Below are 22,493 nucleotides of genomic sequence, written 5' to 3'. Positions count from 1 at the left end.
TTTCCTTTAACCCACGACTGTAGCGCCGGCTTGCCAGAGGAAAGCAGGAGGGAGAAACAGAACGCGCCTCCACACTACTGTAGGCTGTAGTCATGGTGACGAGAGATGTAAGATTCAAAGAGGTCCAGTATTCATGCACAGGCTTATGCAAAACTCCAGTGCCCCAATATAACACATACATGTATGAGCAGGTGTGTGTTCATTATCATGCACACAGGGGTCAAACGTCAAATGCAGCTTGTGAGTCAGGTCCACCCCCATTTCTCACTTTCTGTTTTTTGCTGCCATTACTTGCTTTCCACGACAGTTTTTCTCTCATATCAACTGAATTATTTCTTTCTTTATGCTCTTAATGCTGGTTGAAGGTTTGGGAGTGAAACTAAGGCTTCAGGTTCAAGGGCAGGTGCCGCTGCACACAACTGCTGCAAGCATGCTGTTCTTCTGCAACACTCTGCAAGACTCAAAGCTTGGAAAGGTCACTTCCACAAAATTACATTTCTACATTTGCAAAGGAGAGTCATGAAAAAGGTCATCCATTGCTTGACCAATGAGTGCAAACGTATTTAAAGAAGCACTCATGTGTGTTTTTTTGTGTTTTTTGTTTGCTGCCATACAAATAGATTCACTGCTGGAGAGTTACTCTTGAATTAGCTTGGCAAGGCAGAGTGGAAAAGCACGGTGGGACGTCACCAGGCCCATATGCTTCAGAGAATTTGTGGATGGATGGGGTTTTAAATCCGTCAGTGTCTTGCACAGATTTACTTTGCTCTTCATCTATGCAGACACAGCCTCATACATCTGACATTAGGGAAGCATTCAAATCATTTTTTTCTGACTGTGGTAATGCTGAGGATGCTGCAGCTGCTAAAGGATTTCACCGAAACCTGCTGAAAAACCGGGCAAAATATCATTGGCTTTGTCTGAATCCGTGACAGCAAGGCTGAATAAACGGTGCGATTTTAGGATTAATTTAATCTCATGGTTGCTGCTTCCTCTTAGGTGATGGGTGCAAATATTGTATGTGTGAAACACATTTATTCCTCTCCAATAGGGAGTTATGCTTAGATTTCACTTCACCGTTAAAAAGTGATCATGAAAAGGATTACCAAAAGGATTAAGAAGTTTAAGGATTTCTCACAATGGGGAAATGGATAAGCAAAAAAACTACGAGTAACAGATAGTCACGGCAGCGACATCATCTATTTTATTACGACATTTGGGTCAATGTCGTCCTTTCTCGTCGGGGATTTTGAACTGCTGTTCATCTGACCCAGGACCTGTTTGCCATGGGAGACCTTACCAGGAGCATCAAGCCCCCGCCAACATAGCGCCTGAGATCATTCTGGCACTCAAACCTTTCTGGTGAGGTGTGGCTGCACTAAAAATAGGCCATCAGCCTTCTTCACAGGTAGTCAACTCGATACAAGCATGGACGATGGAGGCACATTTCTTTGGAAAATTGAGCATACTATGGAGGTGATTGTGATCTTACAGAAACTGTCAAATCAGGATATTTATTCAATCAGATAAAAACATTACCATTGTGGTGGCTGAACATGATAAAATGAGACAATGAGCAGACATGGACATGATGTCAGGCTAAATGAGGGAAGATAATCTAAAGTTTAGTAATTTAAGTTGTTTGTCCACCTGAATACAAAGAAGCCGCATTCCTCTGGGCTATGCAGAATCACAAACAGATATCGTCGAGAGGGGATTATATAGTGCCTGGAACAATTCACTGGATATGAGAGAGAAACATGTGGGTTGGATGGTGACAAACGAAAGTGGAGGAAGACAGGCAGAGAGAGAAGAAAGATGGTGGAGGATGTGGGAAGGCTGAGCACAATCTTTTCAGGAAGCGAGAATGTGCTCACCCTCTCTCACAAGGAGGGAAGGCAAACGGCAAACACCCGTGCAAAACATAAAAGTAATGAGTCACTTTAGAATCCATATTTAATAGTGTGTGTGTGTGCCAGAAAATGAATAAAAAGACATCCATCAATCCATCGAGAGCAACTTTTCTGCTTTGTGGGTCACAGGTCTGGTGGTGCTTAGCCCAGCTTGCTATGGGCGACAGGCGGGGCACACTTCAGACACATCGCCAGCAAATCACAGTGACGTGGGGAGAACCTAAAAACTCCACACAGATTGGATTCAAACCCGGTACCTTCTTGCTGTGTGGCAACAGCGCTAGCCACTGCGCCACCAATTTTGAAATCCAAGTGACTAAATAATGAAGTCAAAAGGCTACAGATAGATTTATCTTCACTAATTACATGGCTCTAGTGTCTACCGTTATGTAAGATGAATCTAGGCCAGCATATAAGCACTGGTGGACTTTGGATGCATGGAGGGTTGAGAGGATTCTGAGACTAACACAGAGAGGCAGAATGGATGCAGGGTTAGAGAAGGAGCACGGAGACAGACAGCAGAGATACAGAGAACCAGAGAAAGAAAGATAGTTAAAGTGAAGCACAGAGGTGAGAGGCCAAGAATAAGAAGTATGCATGCCAGTTAGGCAAGATGGCACGCAAGTTAATGGGAGAGAGAGGAAAAGTGTGACAAAAGGAGGTGCTGGCAGCTGCAGCTGTGTTAGCATAGCAGCACGAGTAATGCTGCACACTAATCCTCTCATTACAACTCTGCCGATTCACTGAGACGGATTACTAACATTTGACCACTTTCCCCTTCTGTCCTTCGGATGAACGATGATGCTGCAAACATCTGTGAATACGATCTCCTCCTTGTGTTCTTTTACTGTTAATATCCTCTTAGCTATCGTAGACAAAGCTGCTAGGCTGTGAAGGGAAAACAGGTGGGTGGACAGAATAATACGACTGCCCACGCTGAGCTTTTACATATTTCATGCCTCTCATATATGCCCTGGGGGTCGCCTTGTCCACTCCCTCCCCTGGTACTCAAGTTCTGGATCAACTTCTGCCTCTCTCAATGTAGAGTCTGTATTATTGTAGAAGGAATTAGCACATCCACTAAAGATAATTACCAGTGTTCAAAAACCAAAACTATATTTGCCTTAAGAAATAATGGAAACTCGATGAGTCCGTTACTAAGCACCAGATAAATGTCCATTTACATGCATACATGAGATTAATATGTATCTAAATAACACATAAAAGTGTAAAAGAGCTAAAGAGAACAAAGCGGCAAACACTCCGCCTTCGTTTGCATGTCTTCGGTTCGCCTCGGCTCCAGTCGTGTGTTCCATCTCCGAAAACGTCCGAGGGATTTTACACTAAATTTTTTAGTTTGAAAACCGAGTCTCTCAAGAACTGAGGTTCCACTGTCATGTCATTTGCGCCTCTGTGATTGACAGCTATATCAAATAAATCCTGCTCTCATAGTAGTTATCTGGAGAGGTACAGTTACAATTTTGTACATTTTGTGACTAGCTCAGAATTAAATTTTTTGCCAGAGTTTTTAATTTATTTTGTATTATTTTATTAACAATATTTCTGGAAGGAGACCCAGGGAATAACTAAGCAGAATTAGAATTTAAAGTTCATGTTAAAGGTGTATTAGTTTATAATATCCATTTGTACCTGCAGGTAAATTAGTATTGCAGCTAAAACAGAGGATGGCATCTGCGTCGACATTAAACTGAACAGCAAGACAACAGAATATCGACAAAAAAAACAAAACCACAACGCCACAAAGTACTCGTAAGAGCCATCAAAAGAAAGAAAGCCACATGAGCAATTAAAAGACCATCAAAACATCATAGTAAAATACAATAAAAGACAGAAGAATATAGCTACCAAACAAATAAATATGTTTAATCTCACTATGTTTTATTTAAGAGAACAGCTGCGGCTGGAACAAAGCTACAGCGCTTTGTTCTGCACTTTGGGACCCTGAGCCTCCGAACCGATGGAAGGAGCTGGAACTCACCAGACAGAGGGCGAGAGTTATCAGCTGTAATGGAGCTGGCTATCCGCTTATAGCAGAAGAAGCAGAGGCCAGAACATCGCAGAATAGCAGGCCCGGCTGCATTTAGATTACACACGTTTCTTTTAGAGTGAATCACTTTCGTAGAAAGCACGTGGAACCTTAACAGGCTTATAAACTAAATGAGATTGAGAAGTGCTCCAGTTATTAGTTTGTCACTGCACCTTGTGTGTCCTTCCTTACCTGGGTAAGAACTTCAGCTGGGCATTAAATGTCGATTGAGGTTGGATGAAGCCCGTTTTTGGCAGGATCTCCAGATGTTTCCTCATTTCTGGGCACACCTCAAAGATCAGCTTTAAGGCTGTGCTGGCTCTGTCAAGTCAAAGACGTCATTTCATTAGCATACCAGGTGCCTTTTTTACAATGGAATGATCTGTACAACCAAAAAAAAAGAGCTCATGCAATAACATAAAGGGCTTTATTCCACTAAGAAGCCTGCTGTATAGGTACAGATGGCAGCTCCACATGGTTCAGAATGCAGCGCCACATTCATCACATGGCTGCAATACTTCATAATAAAAACCTGATTATGCTTTTGTGAATTACAGTCTTTGGATATAAAGAGAACATTATAGTAACAAACATTAGTTTAAACACTATATAAATTAGTATGCGTGCCTGTTTAATCTTACCGATTATCACTGGTATTGGACAAGGTGGAAAGATCCCTCCAAACCTTTCAAATGTTGAAACAGAATTTTTAAGAAGTTTCCCTAAAGTATACTTTATATAGTATTTCAGGCGCTGTGTCCACGGGTCATCTGAGACCTCAGACGCTCAGCAATGACAGAATTGTTTTTTTTTAATGTCGACTAATACCTCCAGAAATGATCATGCATGGATCCCTTTTTCCAAATCCAACAGATGGTGGAGCCTATGGCTACGAGCCTCAGCGATAGCCCCTGATAGGAATTGATTTTTACCTGGGGAATTCTCATCATTCTCATCACAGCCTACACGACACACCTTCATAAGAGATGACGATACAACCACGCCGTAGAATTCGTCAGGTGACATGGATATACCATTATTATTATTATTTTATTTCAAAACGACAAGTGAGCTGTGGCCAGATAGACAGAGGTGCCGTTCTTTTTTTTTGATTCCCCTCTAAAATGAAGTGACCCACTTTTAAAAGAGAGGTCAAACAGATGGTTGTTTCCCCAAGGCAAGGCCGCTCTCTGCAGGAACACTTTGACGATATTAAGTCCCTATCTACATTGTGGCCAAGAGTAACCTTCAAATTGCTCTTAGAGGAACAATGGATATATAATCAGCCTAATTATGTTTAGGTGATCCTGTGCTTTTTTTTACTGGCTGACTGTGAGCTATTCATTTTTTAGGAAACGTTTAATGTTTAATGGCGACTTCAATGATAATAATAATAATAATACATTTAATTTATATAGTGCTTTTCTGAAAACTCAAAGACGCTGATAAGATGATATTCACTAATAATTCAATAATTTGCTTCCTTGGGGCAAAGAACATTGTGATACTGAATATGCAACCTCGATTCTCCTCAACCTACACTATACTAATATTTTAGTTTCCTTTTTTGCTCAATTTAGATATTCAAGCAAATATCGAAATAGAGGAAAAGGAGAGGCCTCCAGGAGAGACAGCAGGATAAAATACAGGATGTTGGGTGGCTGAGGTCGGGTCGGTGTGCAGCACAGGACCCAACATTGATCCTCAGCAGCTTCTGTGGGCTAACAGAGCTCCAGGTGTGCTTCCATCTAATTTTTTAACCTTGACTTTGTGGATCTATAATTATAAATAATATTTGGCTGAAACCAGAATGTAAAGCTGGACTATTATCTTACCCTGACAAATAAAGATGTATTTATTTTGTTTCATTTGAGTGAAATGTGTTTTACGATGAGGCACAAGGCAATTAAACTTGAACGAGTTTGGAAAAAGAGAGAAACTCCGATTCAGCTGTATGGTTGTTTTTATATTCCGTAAGGAAAGATGGTCCAAGAATATTTGTTTTCTTAACATTTGACTGAACACTTAGCAAACTTGTGAAACATAGCAAAACTTGCAGTCATCTACATCAATACGCTAAACTATGCAGCGATTATACTTTTTAGAAGTATAAAGTGAATGAATTATGGGGCAAAGATAGCTGGTTAGCATGCCAACTTCAGTGGAATGCTACAGCACAATACATCTATGTATTTGATATATCATTTCCTTTGGGGGATTTCTTAAGGCTCTCATTGTTCAGCATTAACATGACCAGAAATACTTGAGATGCACTGATGGTAATTTTCTTGATCAATTACAATTAAATATTTTGATAAAGTCTGTTTTTTCAAAAAATATTTTGGCTGTTTAATTTTCCCCCCTCTTGAAAACCATAATTAACAGAATAATAACATGTTTGTGAAACTTTTTTTAATGGAAAATAAATAAATTCATGTACATTTTCAGTCATTTAAACTAAACGAGTTTGTTCTCCAACTGTATCAGAGCGGAAGGACCGTATGCCAACTAAATCTCAAAATCAGGTTCAAAGTATTTTTTTGAGCAATAGAATACAAGGAAAATGATACAGTGTAAAATTTCCTAATTAATCCAGCGTGTTTTACTTTCCCAAAAGAAAAGCGGTGCTACCATCTATAAGACAAAAACCTTTAAAAATGCACCAGACCGTAGGAGTCTGTCACATTTTAATAATTATATCTATCTAATAATATTAAACCAAATTTGGTCTCACGGTTGTTACGAATTCAAGCCTTGATTCTGCATTCACAGTAAAAACAAAGCAAAACAAAAACAATCCTCACTGATGCACTGGTGCTGTCGATTAAAGTATCAGGACACTTGAGGGAGAATGCTGAGCAGAAAAGTGCTCATTGATTAGAAATGGAATGCTCCACAATAGCATAATTCCAAACAGTAGTTGTGCCTTGTTATTTTAACAACTAGCCTGAATAAACAGTCCCAGGCACACTTTCTGTACAAATTTCATTTCAAATGAAAAATGCAGCAAATGACTAAATCTAAAGGCAAGTGACCAATGAAACACACTGATAATGGTGCTCATGCAAATCGTTGCTTTTACAGTTGACAGCTGTTTCAGGTAACGTTGCAGAGAAACACTCGGGGTGGGTCTGCATGCAGCGCTCAGTGCCTGAGTTTGGACTGCGAGTGCACATGGCTACAGCAGAACCTCTGCCCTTTGCTCATAGTGCCAGGTGGCTGTACTTTGGTTTTTTTCTACATGTATTCCAAAGTCTCTTGGTATACCAAAGGTTCTAGGCAAGCTTCCCAATATTGCAGCAATGTCTGCTTTATGCTATTACAAAGTACCTGGCTGGATTTTTAAATAATATAAATAACATCAACAACAAACTCCTCTGGCCAAATAACAGAGGGCACAGATTGAACTAAGGTACAGTAGAAAAAGAGGAGATACAGTTAACAGAAAGAAATTGAGGAAGGCTCTGACAAAGAAAAAAGGCAATGAGGATGTTTTTTTATGGACTGAGTTTGGGCAGCATTGCTCAAATTCCCAGCAGGTGCCAAGCGGGAGGGGGGGGGGGTGTCAAAAATAAATCTCTGCCAATATATTTCAATCACCAGCACAAGAAAAAGCCACATTGCACTTTTGAAAGCCTCTGAAAAATAGTCTGAATTAGGAGCAATGTTCAAATCACTAGTTCACAGAGAAGAGAAACTTTGTGCCGCTATCTCTTAAATCTGTCACAAGCTCAGGAGGGGTGGGATATCTCCTCATCTACTCAACGGAAAAAGTCATAAATTATATGAAGAAAGCGGCAGCTCTCTTATTGTTGCCAATTTATTTTGAGTTCAAATGACATATTGCATGACGAGCTGCTGCAAGCATTAGCATTTTCTGACTGCTGTTCACACTGACGCTGTCATCATCATGTTGTCACATGTGCTGGTGTGCCGGCGCACCAGATGGAAGATTTCACAAATCCCCCCCGACACATTCAGTCCCTCCCCCACGTGATGAGACACAATGACTGCCTAGGTGGTGGTGGACCACATGCCTGCATGCTGCTGCCCACGGTGTGTGCTTCACAATGTGTCACTTCCATAATCATGAAGGATTCGCTTTTCATCCACGTTATTGTATGGTCCAAAGAGGATTGTGGGTGGTCCCTTTTATCACCCTTTGTCTAGCAACATTTAGCTGCTAATAAATCTCTATTATTATTTTTATTTATTATTATTACGGAACATATGCAGGATGGAGAGTTTAAATTTAAGGGATTTCCAATGGAGTGTCTCCCCCCCCCCCACAGAGACTACTGTTCTGGCAGAGACTGAATGACTGAGGGAATTCAGGATTGTGTTTTGTAGATAAGCCCATATAAGCATATACTGATTTTATATTTTTTTGCCTGTTTATCCCCTTGAATGTGCCTTGTAAAATTGGGATTTGTAAAACATGCTGGATACTATTTCCCTTTCCCAAAACAAATTGCCTGGCATATGTGGTCGCACACTTCCACATGGGCTGCATTTAAGAATGCGCAGTTTTGATGTCAGTGCAGTTTTCTCTTTTAGGCTGTCATTGATCATGCAGGCTAATTAAACTCATCTTTCAAACACTGATCGGGTATTTGATTGGGAGTCTGACTGAAATCATTTGTCAGAAAGTATCTGTTTATTTCTTACAGTAAATGTGTACGTATATCTAAACTGGTGGACCCACCTGCTTTGGACTGTGATCGCGTCTCGATACATAAAGTCAAACATGCAGATCTTCAGGTCAATGCTGGGCCGGACCATGCAAACCGGGGGACTGACTGCCACGCCCCTCACATGGATGGCTATCTGTTTGTATCAACGAGCCTTCAGTTACAAATGTTTCATGTAAAATAACACTGATTGAATTAAACTGACATCCCAGGCTCTTTGTAAGCATTGTCTTGTTTATCTACTGAATAAACAAGACAATAAACATGTTGTGTCTTACTGGTTTGCTGGTTAGATCAGAGAACTTGATCTGGAAGTCCAGTTTGGCCTCTCCTGGAACGGTTGGAGTGAAGATAACCTCTAGTTTGACGCTTTTGAAAGCTCCAATCTCACCCTCTCTGATCTAAGAGGCGGGACGTCAAACAGGACAAGCAAACATTTGGTGTTTCAATAATTAGTTTAAATGTCTTGCATCTTGAAGGAGAATAAAAATAGAATCAGTAGATAACGTGAGAAATGAGCGCCACCATCCCCACTTTACGAAAAAATCATCCAGACACATTGACTGAGATTCATGAATGTAATCTTTTTCCTTTCATCAGGGGACAGCGCTTCCACTCACATCAGGGACCTGCCCCTTAAAATGACATCCAATCAAATTACACCGACAAGCTGCGTGGATCGTAGCACTGAGGTGGTGAGAGCACAAATAAGGATCAGAGAAGAGGAGAAATGCATAAATGCCGCAAGTCACTTCAAGTTTTGGGACCAGGATGATGGATAATTTACCATTCAAGATACCAGCCTTCAACCACACAATGTCACACTATCAGTCAAAATGAGACTGATGGAGCCCCAAGCATGAAGCCACATGCAACACACAAATATAGCCGAAACAGAGGGGGAGGCGGAGGACCATTAGCCCCCTGCCAGAGAGACGTAATGGACCCTGAACCAATCCAGAACTTCACATGGACCACAAGGAACACGCAGCATGAGCTAAAAACAAGACAGAGGCAGAGTGTCTTCAACAGACACAAATATTCATCTGGTGTTTCTGAACTGAGGAATTGTCTCTCTGCTCGTCGAGTTACCAGGCTGGTATTTATATTTCTGGGCCTTAAAAGGGATTTTAAAGGATTCAAATATGACAATTTCAATGCTGGGAGTTAACAGCAGGGTTACTGGTCTTCATGGTGTTGGTGCCGCAGTCAGGACAAAATCGAAACCATTTGTTATTCACATTTAGTCTGCAGTGCTGCTATGAATTGAATACGAACAGCAGTATAAACAACGTTTCCATGATCACCAGTTCCCTTTACTTATTAATCAAACTAGAAAACTATTTCCTAATTATTATCAAACACAAAGTAAAGCTGGTGCTGCCTCTGAGGAGAATTTAAATTAATTCAGTCAGATGAAAAATGCAAGAATAATTTTGCGCTCTCTGTCGTAGTTGAGTATTGAATACAATACTTACATTTCCTAGATGTATGTCACCGGAGTCTGAACAGCACTGTTCCATCTGGACAGCCACATCAGACGAAGACTCTGTGTGTGTAGCTGAAGCTTCTGACACACACACACACACACACACACACACACCCATGCGCTGGGTAAACACCTTGGACCTGATGGTAAAAGCCAAATAGAGTCGGTGGACTCCTCATGGTGGCGCCAACAGAAAACACGAGCCACCAGAATCAAACGCGTTCTTTCTTCCCAACAGCAGTAAGAAAGAAACCAAGAAAAGAATGTGAAGTAGATTGTGGGAGTTTAGTTTAGAACATTTTTATACAAATTAATTTTGGATAAAACATGTGATTCTAATCTGGAATCCGGCTATTTACTGGAGAACTATTTGTTCAAGATCACACAGCATTTGCCAGCAAGGGTAAATAAAAAAGAAATAGGCAGTCGTTTCCGAAGCCAGCAAAACAAAGGCGAAAGAATGAGCAGCTTATCAAACCATCAGTGGAGGAAAGTGCTGAGTGGAGTGCTGAAGATTTCAGATCTGAGAGAACATTGAAGAGAAGATGTCTCCTTCCTCCGAGCTGTGAGCAAGGTGAACCCTGCACCTGTTTGTGTGAGAGTGTATGTGTGTGTGTGTTATCTAATTTTCTGTTGATTTTCAGACCTCATTTGGTGTATTTCAGAGAATGCTTCAGCCAATGACGTTCATAACAAAGCACATTCAGAAACGTTTCATTTGTGCCGTGGTAACTACTTATTTTAACATTCTTTACGGGGACAAGATGGTTTTTGGATGTGTTTTTTGGGTTCAGGGTAGAGTTCTGCTAACAGACCTGGACTGTGCCAGATTCCCATTTGGAAGCACATTCAGACTGCCCAGTGGGAAAAGAGAAGGTCAAACTTTACATTCGTGCCGAACACAAACCCGAGTGAAATGATTCAATGTTTTGAAGTGGACGCACGCAACACCTTTACCTGCTTGCTCTTCCTGCGACGCCTCAGAGACATCCTGACTATCTTGCTTTGGCTGGTGTTCTTGGGTGCCGACGCTCCTCTGGTCATCAGATGCTGTGCTTTGACTCTCCTGCTAGAAACACACACTCACTTTACTTGATTTTCCACTTGACATCTGCCTTTGGAACCAGTAATGCGTCTTAACTAAACAGTCCTGTCATCATGTACACTACCGTTTCTATTTTTAAATGATCACATTCTCATTCATAGATGATTTAGGTTGTCATAGAAGCAGCAACCGTTGAGGTTCTGCTCTACAGTCAGACCTGGCATGTGTTGGCAGGGTCATGGCTAGCATCTGGACGAAGACATGTGGAGGGGTCCACGCTGAAGTGCGTGGCCAAGGCACCCTTGTTGGTCAAGGTGAATGTCCGCAAAATGGTCTGTCCCACCACGTGCGAACCGAAGTCAATGAACGGACTGTCAACTTCCAGCTAGAGGATACATCCAGAAACAGAAATTAGCATCAGCGGCGAGAAGCTGCCAGCTTGAGTACATATCTTTACATATATTAATATGTATGTGAATTGATTGAACAATATACACTGTTGCATTGGGGTAGCCACTTGGTGGTGTGATATTTATCCACTGATAACTGATGTCCCCCTCAGTACAAAATGAGTGACCTAAAGTTACATTTAAAACACCTGCTTTATATTAGTCATACATCACCAAACAGTAGCACGTACGCATATTCATAAAAGCAAGAAGGACAAGTTGAAAAAGTCAGATTGGTAATCATATTAATTTAAAATACACTTATTAAGGACACAGCACATAACTCACATCACATTTCTTGATGCTGCACCTGATGGGCACAGAGAAAGGACCCACTGCTGACATAAACTGGATCTCTCCTTCCATGTCCTCATTGATCTACACAGGAAACAGATACGATGGGACAATGTGCTGAGTCATTGAAATGCAGGCTCATCTTACTCATCTAAGATTGATATCCATTCAGTGTAACATGAACGGTTACTAACCACAGGTTGAAAAACTGCCTGCATGTTGCAGGACATCCCAGGGGATAAAGATCCAGGCGGCACAAAGCTGAAACACACATCAGAGTTTATTGCAAATGATAATGATCATTCCAAAAAGGTTTAAAATGCATCGCATATAATAAACAGAAAGTTGTCCCTGTAGTTAGTCAACTACAACAAAGATACCATTGCTTTGAGACAAACACGTCTTTCTTTCAGTACTTCTGCTAAGCAATACGTCTGTAACAGTAACTTTATTTTGAGAATGGATTAATCGAGTCTTTTCGCGGCATCAGCAGCAGAAACAAGGTTCGAAGCAAACTTTTAAGTTATGGATCATCATCAACTCCCAATGTTCATGCCTCTGCATCTCAAAATATAATGCATTAACAGAAAAAGCAGCTTCAGAAGAGTTATAAATCTTCTGAAAGTGGAGCAGATAAACAGATGACAGGGCAGAGGTCAAATATAAACCTGGAGCTCAGTTTGTGCAGAAAACAGCAAAAAAGACAACGCCATTCTTCATATAAAGACAATGCAGTCCAGAACAGAGCCACCAGGAAAGATTTCTTAGCCAAAGCATATCTGAGCTGCTAGCAGAAAATAAAAGTTTGTTTATAGACAAATAGGGAAATGTTAGGACTGCAAGCTAGAGCAGCATCCGCATCGCGCAGCACACACACACACACACCAACACTGATGCTGCCTGGAGGAGCGCCATAACATGCTGCTTTCACAGGGATGCAAAACGAGGTCAGATCAATATGGAAATAGCAGGCGGCCAGCCAGAAATATCGAGAAGATTCTGAAAATTCAATAGATGAAAAGTTAGCAGCAGGCAACTCTCAGTATAATTAGGAAGCAGATAGAGCTACAGAAAATAATGTATTTTGCGATTTGGTGCATTGAATGGTCCCGTCCTTTTGTTTGAAAAAAAGTGTACCTCGTGAAATATCCTTTGTGCCAAGTTAACATTTTTGCTTGGGGAGTGTTCAAACCAAAAGGCGCTCATTCGTTCATTTTCGTCCGCTTTTGCGGGTCACGGGAGTTGCTGGATCCTATCCCAATCTTCTATTTCTGTCGTCATGCCAACTGAGTATGATGAGTTCTCTTGTACAGTATTACTACATTCCACTAAACAAATTAGAAACAGCATATACTGTACTGTCAACCTTTGGCTCCAAATGACAATGTCACTTCTGCAATTTGATTGGTTCAAGAGACGGACCTTTGACTCTATCAAAGATGAGAAACATTTCTCCACATTGTGCCTTCATGTAACGGTGACTTCATTTTGATGCAGAGCTTGGGCACGAAGGGTCAAGTCTCTAGGGGGCGGTATCGATTCTGGCACTACTGTTTTTGCTGAATTTGTCATGAAGTAGATTGTTCAAAAGAGGAAGAAATAACTTTCTGTTCTAAAACCTGATTTGAACCTTCTACAAACAGGAAATGTAAGATCAATCTGTGCATACGATCATCAACACCATCGGCAGCAGGCTATTATTTTGGATTTGAGTTAGATTCATCCATCCATTTTCGTCCGCTCTTCCACTTTACGGGTCACATTGGTTGCTGAAGCCTATCCCTGCTTTCTATGGGTGAGAGGCGGAGTACACTCCGGATGCATTGTCAGTGCATCACGGGGCAAGTTCTTAGATGTCAATTGAAAACTTCCATACAACCTACCAAAGTGATCTGGAAGTGCATCAAAGAATTGCAACTTTTTTTAGTGGCCCCGCTGGTAATTCTGAATGGCATATCGCATCAGAATTTCTTTTTGTGGCTAATTTCCTTCTTTATTGGTTCCATCCTTGTTGTATTGTTTCAGCACAGGTGTCATAGAACGACACGGGAAGAAAAAATAGAACAGTTCACTTGGGACTAAATGCTGAGTGAGGCAGAGTTTGAAAAAGCCTGCTAGAGCCCTATATAAGAAGCTCAAATTGAGGTCATGCTGTACTGTACATTGCAGTAAACGGAGATGTAGCGTAGCACCGTGCCGTGAGTGCTGTTCAATATTCTAGGGGCTTCCCCTAGTAAATCAGTTCAGTTCATTATGCATTTCAACAGAACTAACACACCCTGACATTCATATCTACCAGCAGTCCGTGAAGCATCAAAACTTTGACGTGTGTGAATAGCGTAACGAACACAGCTGGCGTTCACATACAAACGACACGCGCGGCGCCTCATCTGAAGCCACGGCAAGTCAAGACATTTCTACAGCCACTCAGTTCAAGAGGATCGAAGCTGTTCTCATGCCAGCAGTCACGAGCTGCATTATAATAGGAACGGATTGCCATTTGGTTTAGTACAAGCATCTGAGAGACCCCCCCCCCCCCCAACACAAAATGTAAAAACAAAAATACAAAAAGTAACATTTCCTGTTCGGGAACTTTGTAACACACTTGTATTCCTGGGCCCTCAGAAACATTGATTTTCATTCATTTTCTATAGGCTGGGGCTTTTTTCTTTTTTTTGTTCTTCTCAGCCAAATACGTTTGGCAGAGAATAAATGCAAGGAAGTGACACTGACTGCAAAAACATAGCTTCTCTTTTCAATAACTGTGATGCTGGGTTGTGTTTTTTTTTTTTTCTTCCTTTTTTCAGAAGTGGAAAGATACACCTCAGCCTATTTTGGCAAAAATTCACAATGAGTATGCTGGGTGGGGGGGTGTTGGAGGGATGCAAAGCCATTTTTAGAAACTGAGTGGGAGTGCATTGAACAATAGGCTTGTTTCAAAAAGCAAAGTGTGTTCTTGGTTCCTATTCCTCTCTGTCTTTCTGTGTTAACATTTTCATCTGGATTCCTACACACAGAAGTGTTCGTGTCGGTGCTGACAAATAAAAGAATGATGGACACAGGAACACTTAACAGGCTTGTTTATCAGGTCCGCTGTTTGAAGCGCGCTGCAGCTTCCGTACAACAATGCGCATGCGCGCAGACAGAGCATGTGATTGGCAGAACACAGAACATCACAGCATTACGTCAGCTCCTGTAACAAGAAGATTTCCTGAAAATGTCATCGAGATCCGTCCGTAACTTTTTGAGTTATCTTGCTAACAGATAGACAAACAAACTAACGCCAGCAAAAACATAACCTCCTCGGCGGCGGTAATAAATACGATACATTTGATAGTAAGCCACCATGTAATTAAAGTCTAGAAATGGAGAGATTGAATTGAGTGGAGCATTTCTTTATGTCATGAATTAACCTTTTAAGGATTGTGTGTTTTTGGTAGTCTCTAAAATACATGGTCACACTGCAAATAGCTAATCCTTCAATTTATATCAGGGGCACCAAGAGCAAAAAAACAGAGGAATTTTTCCATATCCTTCCATTTATCTTCTACCAATTATTTCAAATTGCTAAATGTCCTTTTAAAAAAATAAACATAATCATAAAAAGTGGATTGCAATGGTTCTGTAACGTAAATGTAAAATGTGAGGGAGATTCCAGTTTGAGGGGTATAATATCCTCTCCACAACATGTACGGATGGAGGAGCTGATGGGCGAGTGAAACACAGTGAGTGACCTGGGGAACAACACATCTCTGTTCAGCCTGTGGGCTGAGAGCGAGGAGACAGCAGAAACCTAGACTGACTCACTCACTGAGCCGAGACTCAGGAGAGGAGCTGTGAGGGTGGTGATCCACATGTGGGAGGACAGGCTTTGCTTTCCCATCCACTTCACCGACTTATAAAATGACAAGAAGTGGTTGCATTAAATTCCCGAGAGACGATGCAGAGGCAGCTGTTTCAATATGGAAATAGAAGCTGTTCGATATAGGGTGAGTTCAGAAGAGATGCAACAGTTGTTGTCACAATACCATAATTCTGTCCTGGAACCAGAAGTTTATATTTTCAATGCATGAGATATGAGATAAAAAATATGAAACATCACAACTAAATGACAACATCATTGTCTCTCATCCCTGTAAGATAGCAAATTCCCTAACATGGATGTATACAAATATTGTAAGATTAAGTCAGATTAAGAAAACAAAAAACCATTGAACGCAAAGGCGTGAAATAACATTTAAATACGGTAATAAAACTCCTTCTCATCCGTATTGGCATTATGACTTGAACGATTATTGCAGAAAAACCGTGACGTTATTATTGGCTATTGCTCATTTTTATTTGATAAATTAATTTCAGGCCAGTTTCCTGTATGTGCTACTCCATCGCCACAGGAATCATTTATTTACAGACTTACTTGATTGACAGAACATCCTTCAGACGGGTGGAGACCATCAGAAGCTTGCAGTAGTTAAGGACGTCGCCGATGTTAGTCAGGATGATTTTCCTCGTGTATTTTTTCCCCACTTCAAAGTCCTAAAACAGATCGTTGTATGTAAGGTCGGTCAGTTGCTCTTAGGATCCATCAACAGAAGAGGAATAATAAACAGCAACAGCTGAACAGGCTGACTTGGTTTTTAAAAAGGGGGAAATACGAATTTCTTTATGCTTATTTATGCTAAAAGACTTATCATGAAGTGTTTTCAAGAGGTATATATTTGATAGAACCAGTCGTGTGGTACCTTGAAGAGAACGACCTCTGGGATACTGATGAATGAAGGCCGTTTCTGCTGTTTTCCACAAACTTTTTTAACAGGTGTCTTGACCTTTCTACTGGCGCCTGCAGGTACCGGTACTTCCTGCTTTACGTCCGACTGAATCAAGGTTGTTTCCTTACTCAGGATCTGTAACTGTACAGGGAAGAAACAGCAGGTAACGACATGAGAACTAATCCCCATGAATAAGTGTGTAAAACATAACACAACACAACTCAGTAAACTCAAATGTAATTGATCTAAAAGTGTTGCAGCAGTGCAGCTTCTGCGACAAAGCGTTCGTAGAGTGGCTGCAGTCCGGTCCTGTCCCCACTGAATAGGTGCATTGAATAGGTGCTGTGCATTATCATATAAATATGAGAATGAATGTGAGATCTTGTACTGCTGAGTAATTAATTAATCAAGAATGGGGCAATTTTTTCATTCAACATTTTACGTTATGTCCCAACATTTCTGGAAATATTGTGGCATAGAAAGTAATTTACATAGTTAAAAACATGTAAGATTTTATGTGTAAATGTATGTAATAAAAATAAAAATATACAGATGTTTTCCTGTGTCATAGATTTACATGAGTCTGAAGATGTCAAGGATTGAATTGATCATCATGTGAAAATGTCTGTTGTCTTCCTACCCTTCCTGTCCTATATTTGGTGAATAAGACTTTTATATGCTTTTTATCTTCATTCTCCCCTCGTGAATAATCTAATTAGCTTTTACTTTGTCGCCGCGCTCATCTAGCGCTCCAGCCATTACTGTGTTGAGAAGCAGGCTTGGATGAGGGCATGAGTTTGACCTGTGTGTTCGGAGGACGGATCTCTTCCACTCGGCTGGGAACTCGCTCATATCTGTGAGCTGTAGCACCGCGCTTGCTCTGGTGCCTCAAAAGCACCAGCCCAACGAGAAGTGATGTCTGTCACCCCACAGGAGGGATGGGGGCCAAATGAGAGCGTGACAGTCACATCAGCTCCACAGCACTGAGCTACACACACTTCAGATTCAGACTGAAGAATAGTCAGGAGAGGTGCTGTCACTGTGGCGAAATTAATATGTTGAAAGAAATGGAAAGAAACAATACCAGGCAATTCTGACTGTGCACATTGCAGATAACAGTAATTTAGTGTTCTGCCTGGCTTACAGTCCTGTTATAATCAGGCCGAAATGCCAGCTTTTGTTTTTACTTGCTATAGAGATGGTCTTCAGTGTTGATGTGGATGTGTGGTCCTCTCACCCCATAAAGTAAGTCCAACTAAGACTCTGATTAGGGAGAGCCTATTGGAGAAGCCCGATACACAGCTTTGGGACATCAACTTGTGTCCTTCCCCACCTGTGCAACCTCAACTGTCGTTTTTTATCCAGCTTGACTAAATGACTGCACAAAAGACGAGCTGATCTTGATGGTAGCAATAGAAAATAGCTAAACATACATAAAGTCACAGCTTGTGTGTCACATCACTGCTAAAACCATAATGCTTGTGCCCCAGAATGGAAGGAGCTGCTGCTTACTTGGGCAGCCGCTATGTTTGATTTCAGACCCTCGACAGCTTGTAGTTTCTTTTCCAGTAACTCCCAGTTCTGCTGTTCCTTTGCAGCCTCTTGCAGATTCATCCTAAATGAAATGGGGACAATCATCGAGCACGTGAATACTGCACAGTGCACGGAATACAACACACATCCACCATGGCTGCCTGCGAGCTTCAAGGAGCAGAACAATTTACTGGGCTTGTATCTGAGTGTTGTAAGTGACTTTGTCTTAACAGCATATGAGATCGTTGTGTAGCAGTTATTAGCTATGAGAATCGAGAGAGAGAATATAGGGACATCCTTTAGTCATGAAAGATTTACGACTTTGACCTTTGCCCTAATATGAAATAATATTTGACCTTTGACCTAATATGGAAAAATTAATATCAATTATTATTAATTATTAATTAATATTAGAAGGAGGTTTTTTTTGACCCCTTGACCTTTCAGTAAGTAAGGGGGGTGGGTGCAATCCCCCCATGCCCCCTTCCCTTCCCTCCCCTGGCACTCCACTCTCCTCCTCCTCCTCCTCCTCCTCCTCCTCCTCCTCCTCCTCCGGAGTGTCCCTTTCTGAAGCAGTCGAGAAAAGTAGAAACATAGCATTATTTGATTAACATAATATAAAATAATAGTAACCCGGGAGAGACATGTTCCTCTCAGATCGTCCTTGGACTGAGTTAGTATTCAAAAATACTACCAATAATAAAATATTAATCATCCAAATAGTTTATTATATGTCTTGCATTTTATGTTTATTGTAATCATGGCATCAATTCAACAGACGGTTTTCCCTCAGTTTCCTTCCCTATTTTAACCAATGCTGAATAATATTAATACTATTAAATACAGCGTTTTGTTTCTTATTCACACTGCGCTGTGGAAAAAGTTCAAGTTAACATAACTTTTTTGTACTGACAGTACTGGCTGTCAAGGCCTTACTGTCAAACCTTTTCAAACCTGACACCTGTATCGCCTCAGATCAGTGTTGAACAGCTTCTCCTCATTCTGCAGCTTTTGACACAGCCCACATCTTACAGTGGAACACAAAAGCGGTTGGATAAACAGTGACAAGCACAAAATACTGCCTTGTCACTGATTGTCACACGCCCACCTATTTTCTGTTGCTTGTTGTTGCTCAATCTCTTTCTCAATGTTCTGAGGTTAATAAACATTAAGCCGTTACCTCACTTGTTAAACTTTCCTTTGCATAGCAGGGTCTTCTTCTCACGAAATATTTTTCTCCGCCAAGTTTGTTTATGTTTCCATGGAGACGGAACGCAAAGGGTGTTGCCTAGCATCAACAAGAGAATCCTACTGGTGGGATATCGGGTGACTGACCGGAAGTATCCGTCAGATCCCCCGTCACAACAAACGTGACAAGGGATTCGACCTGTGTTTGACTCGCGTAAAAATAGCTAAATTAAGAATTAAACGCCTTCAGACAATATCAACGATCTGTTGTTGCTGGGCAGATACCGGTAAAGCCCAACTCGGCTGTATGTTGCTGTGACTTTGTCCAGATTGTCAACTCTTCCTTGGGTGGAGTTGTAGTCCATGATCATTTGTGGCTTCATGTCTTCTCTTGTGCTCAGAGATGCATCTGTGTGCATTGTGCTCATTACATTCTACCATTCTTGTTTCTCTTTGGGCAGTATGAAAAAACTGTTGCTTTCTCACTGAAAGCAAATATTGAGGAATACAGAGAGGTCTGCCCTGCACATTCAGAATTTCCTTGGAAAGTTCTGGCTTATTTCTTCTGACTGTTCCCAACATAGCCAGCTTCCTCTTCTGAAGTTCAACTCCAATGCTGATTGAATATCATCAACTCGTGTGACAGCAAATCTTGCAGGACCGGGAGTCATTCTGATGACATTGGAAGATGACAGTCTACCTCGGCTTTGTTGACCATTTTATATTACCAACTTTAGATGCCCATGTCCCCTCTGTGGATGATGATTGCGGCGTTCCTTGGTTTTCATCTGATGCAGTGTACCGTAGCATCACTCTGACCTTTGGTGTTTCGTGCTAAAAGCAAATGCTACCATTTTAAGACGGGATCACAGCTCATCTGGTGCTTAATGGCTCGCAGTGCAGACAAATAGAATAGAGGGAAGAACAGTGTGGAGCGAGGACATTATGGAAAATGTTCTCTCTTTGCAAATTGATGAATCGTTTGGTACAGAAATGCGCACTGTCTGAAGAGGGCCGGGTTGGGAAATCTTATCAGACAAAGAGGAATACCAATGAAATGGAAAACCATGAAATGCTTCTTGAACTGGTAAAATGATCGATGCCAAAAAGAGAATAGAAGAAAATAAATGCATGGTTTGCATCACACTTGTAGAGTCTGTAAAGGTAAATGTAGCTTGAGTAGCTATGGTGTCTCTAAAAGTTGAGTAGGAGCCAGTTCCTGACCTGGCCACAACTGAGGGGTCGCCATCATCATCATCATCATCGCCGTCGTCACCATTGCCCTCTCTTTGAGCAGATGCATTAATCCCGGCCTGGCCCGGAACAGCTTGTGAAATAAATATCACCATTATGAGAGGATTGTCCTGTTAATTAATTATTATTATTATTAATATTAATATTATTAATTATAGAGCCAATCTCAGGAACTGCAAATACAGTAACAACATTTTGCAAACAGCGACAAAAGCTTTGCTCACCTTCATTGTCTTCATCAGTGCTCAGGTGGACATCCAGCTGTCCAGCAACATCAAAAGCGCTTGTCCTGTCTTCAAGGTCCATTTGACCTATTCTTCTTAGTATAACCTTCCAAATAATAATACTATAATATTAATACGCTGCCTTAAAAACACAGGAGATATTATCAGACAAACCTACAGGTTATAGGTCATGTGACGCTACATCGTTCATACAGTAGACGTACTATAATGAGTGTTAAGATTATTTCAACTACAAAATAAAAGCGTGACATAGTTGTGCATGATGTCTAAGAGGCTGGAAGACCAATAATATTACTTCTACGAACAAAAAGATTACTTCTGTTGAATTCAAAAGGCAGTTTGCTAAATTATGTTTACCTCGAGTTGAGGAATGGTTCTTAAACATTTGGAGAAAATATGAATCGATATATTTTAAGGCTTGTGACAACGACGGTATGTACTTTGATACGTTTCTAAACAGAATCTGACGTGCCGTTAGCCATTAGCGGAGGAAGCTATAAAGCTCTTCAAAGGAAGGACAGCGATTGAATGGTTCAATTTAAAAGTATGTAGCGTTATTTAATAAACATTAAGCCGTTACCTCACTTGTTACACTTTCCTTTGCATAGCAGGGTCTTCTTCTCACGAAATAATTGTCTCCGCCAAGTTTGTTTATGTTTCCATGGAGACGGGACGCAAAGGGTGTTGCCTAGCGTCAACAAGAGAATCCTACTTGTGGAATATCGGGTCACTGACCGGAAGTATCCGTCAGATCCGCCATCACAACAAACGTGACAAGGGATTCGACCTGTGTTTGACTCGTGTAAAAATAGCTAAATTAAGAATTAAACGCCTTCAGACAATATCAACGATCTGTTGTTGCTTTCTAAAATAATGATGATAAAAAAGTAAATCCGCCTGCTCTGGTTTTATTTATATCTACTTTTTTCTTTATGTGGGCAGATACCGGTAAAGCCCGACTCAGCAGAAAATATCCCAGCTGGTGCAGAGAAGATGTGAATCTGAGAGGTGCAAAATCTTTGAATGCAGGACACACGTCATCCTGTCTAATTTAATCCTGAAAATATATTCATTTGCAGTTGATCAGTATTAAACATTATTGGCACAATGGGCTGTTTTGGGGAGTTTCAGAAGAGGATGAAGAAGAGAAGTGCAGTGCATGCATGGTTCATAACAAAAACATGGGAGACCAAATACATAAATAATATGATCCTGATTGACAAACAATATACCAGCTGAAGGAAAATATATTGAGATAGACAAGAGGGAATAATGAATAGTTTGTTTGACACACAAGATACATGTGCAGTGCATTGTCACATACAGCTCAATGACATCCCAAAATAATTTACAGTGCAAATCCAAGTGACTGGTGGGATGGAAAGAGATTTGAGCACTGACGGTAAACCTGCCTCTGCTCCCCGGGGCAAAGCAACAGTAATGAGAGCAGGTGCAATGCTGCAGCTTCCACTGAACTGTTCCTTCATACCAAAAGAGATCACGTTTAATGAGGCAAAAATAAAAATAAAACCAAACTTGAGGTGCATAATTGCTTTAATCAAACAGAGATTAAAAC

General features: G+C 41.0%; 1 protein-coding gene across 1 annotated transcript in view; it reads right to left on the bottom strand.

Moving 5' to 3' along the window:
- cfap74 (cilia and flagella associated protein 74) overlaps window positions 1–20,978 on the bottom strand; it is a 34,796-nt gene extending 13,818 nt beyond the window's left edge. Inside the window, exons 1-11 of the mRNA XM_068750883.1 lie at window positions 20,897–20,978; window positions 18,671–18,797; window positions 18,210–18,312; window positions 16,671–16,838; window positions 16,346–16,464; window positions 12,123–12,189; window positions 11,923–12,012; window positions 11,403–11,570; window positions 8,930–9,052; window positions 8,666–8,787; window positions 4,153–4,281 (exon numbers count right to left, since the gene is read on the bottom strand). Of these exons, the coding sequence (XP_068606984.1) occupies window positions 4,153–4,281; window positions 8,666–8,787; window positions 8,930–9,052; window positions 11,403–11,570; window positions 11,923–12,012; window positions 12,123–12,189; window positions 16,346–16,464; window positions 16,671–16,838; window positions 18,210–18,312; window positions 18,671–18,797; window positions 20,897–20,978 (1,298 nt within the window). The remainder of the gene's footprint in view (window positions 1–4,152; window positions 4,282–8,665; window positions 8,788–8,929; window positions 9,053–11,402; window positions 11,571–11,922; window positions 12,013–12,122; window positions 12,190–16,345; window positions 16,465–16,670; window positions 16,839–18,209; window positions 18,313–18,670; window positions 18,798–20,896) is intronic.
- Window positions 20,979–22,493: the final 1,515 nt, after the last annotated feature.

The sequence above is a fragment of the Brachionichthys hirsutus genome, chromosome 2, assembly GCF_040956055.1.
Source record: "Brachionichthys hirsutus isolate HB-005 chromosome 2, CSIRO-AGI_Bhir_v1, whole genome shotgun sequence".
NCBI classification, from domain to species: Eukaryota; Metazoa; Chordata; class Actinopteri; order Lophiiformes; family Brachionichthyidae; genus Brachionichthys; species Brachionichthys hirsutus.
Note: the sequence above shows the minus strand (reverse complement) of the source record. Positions and strands in the feature narration are given on the sequence as shown.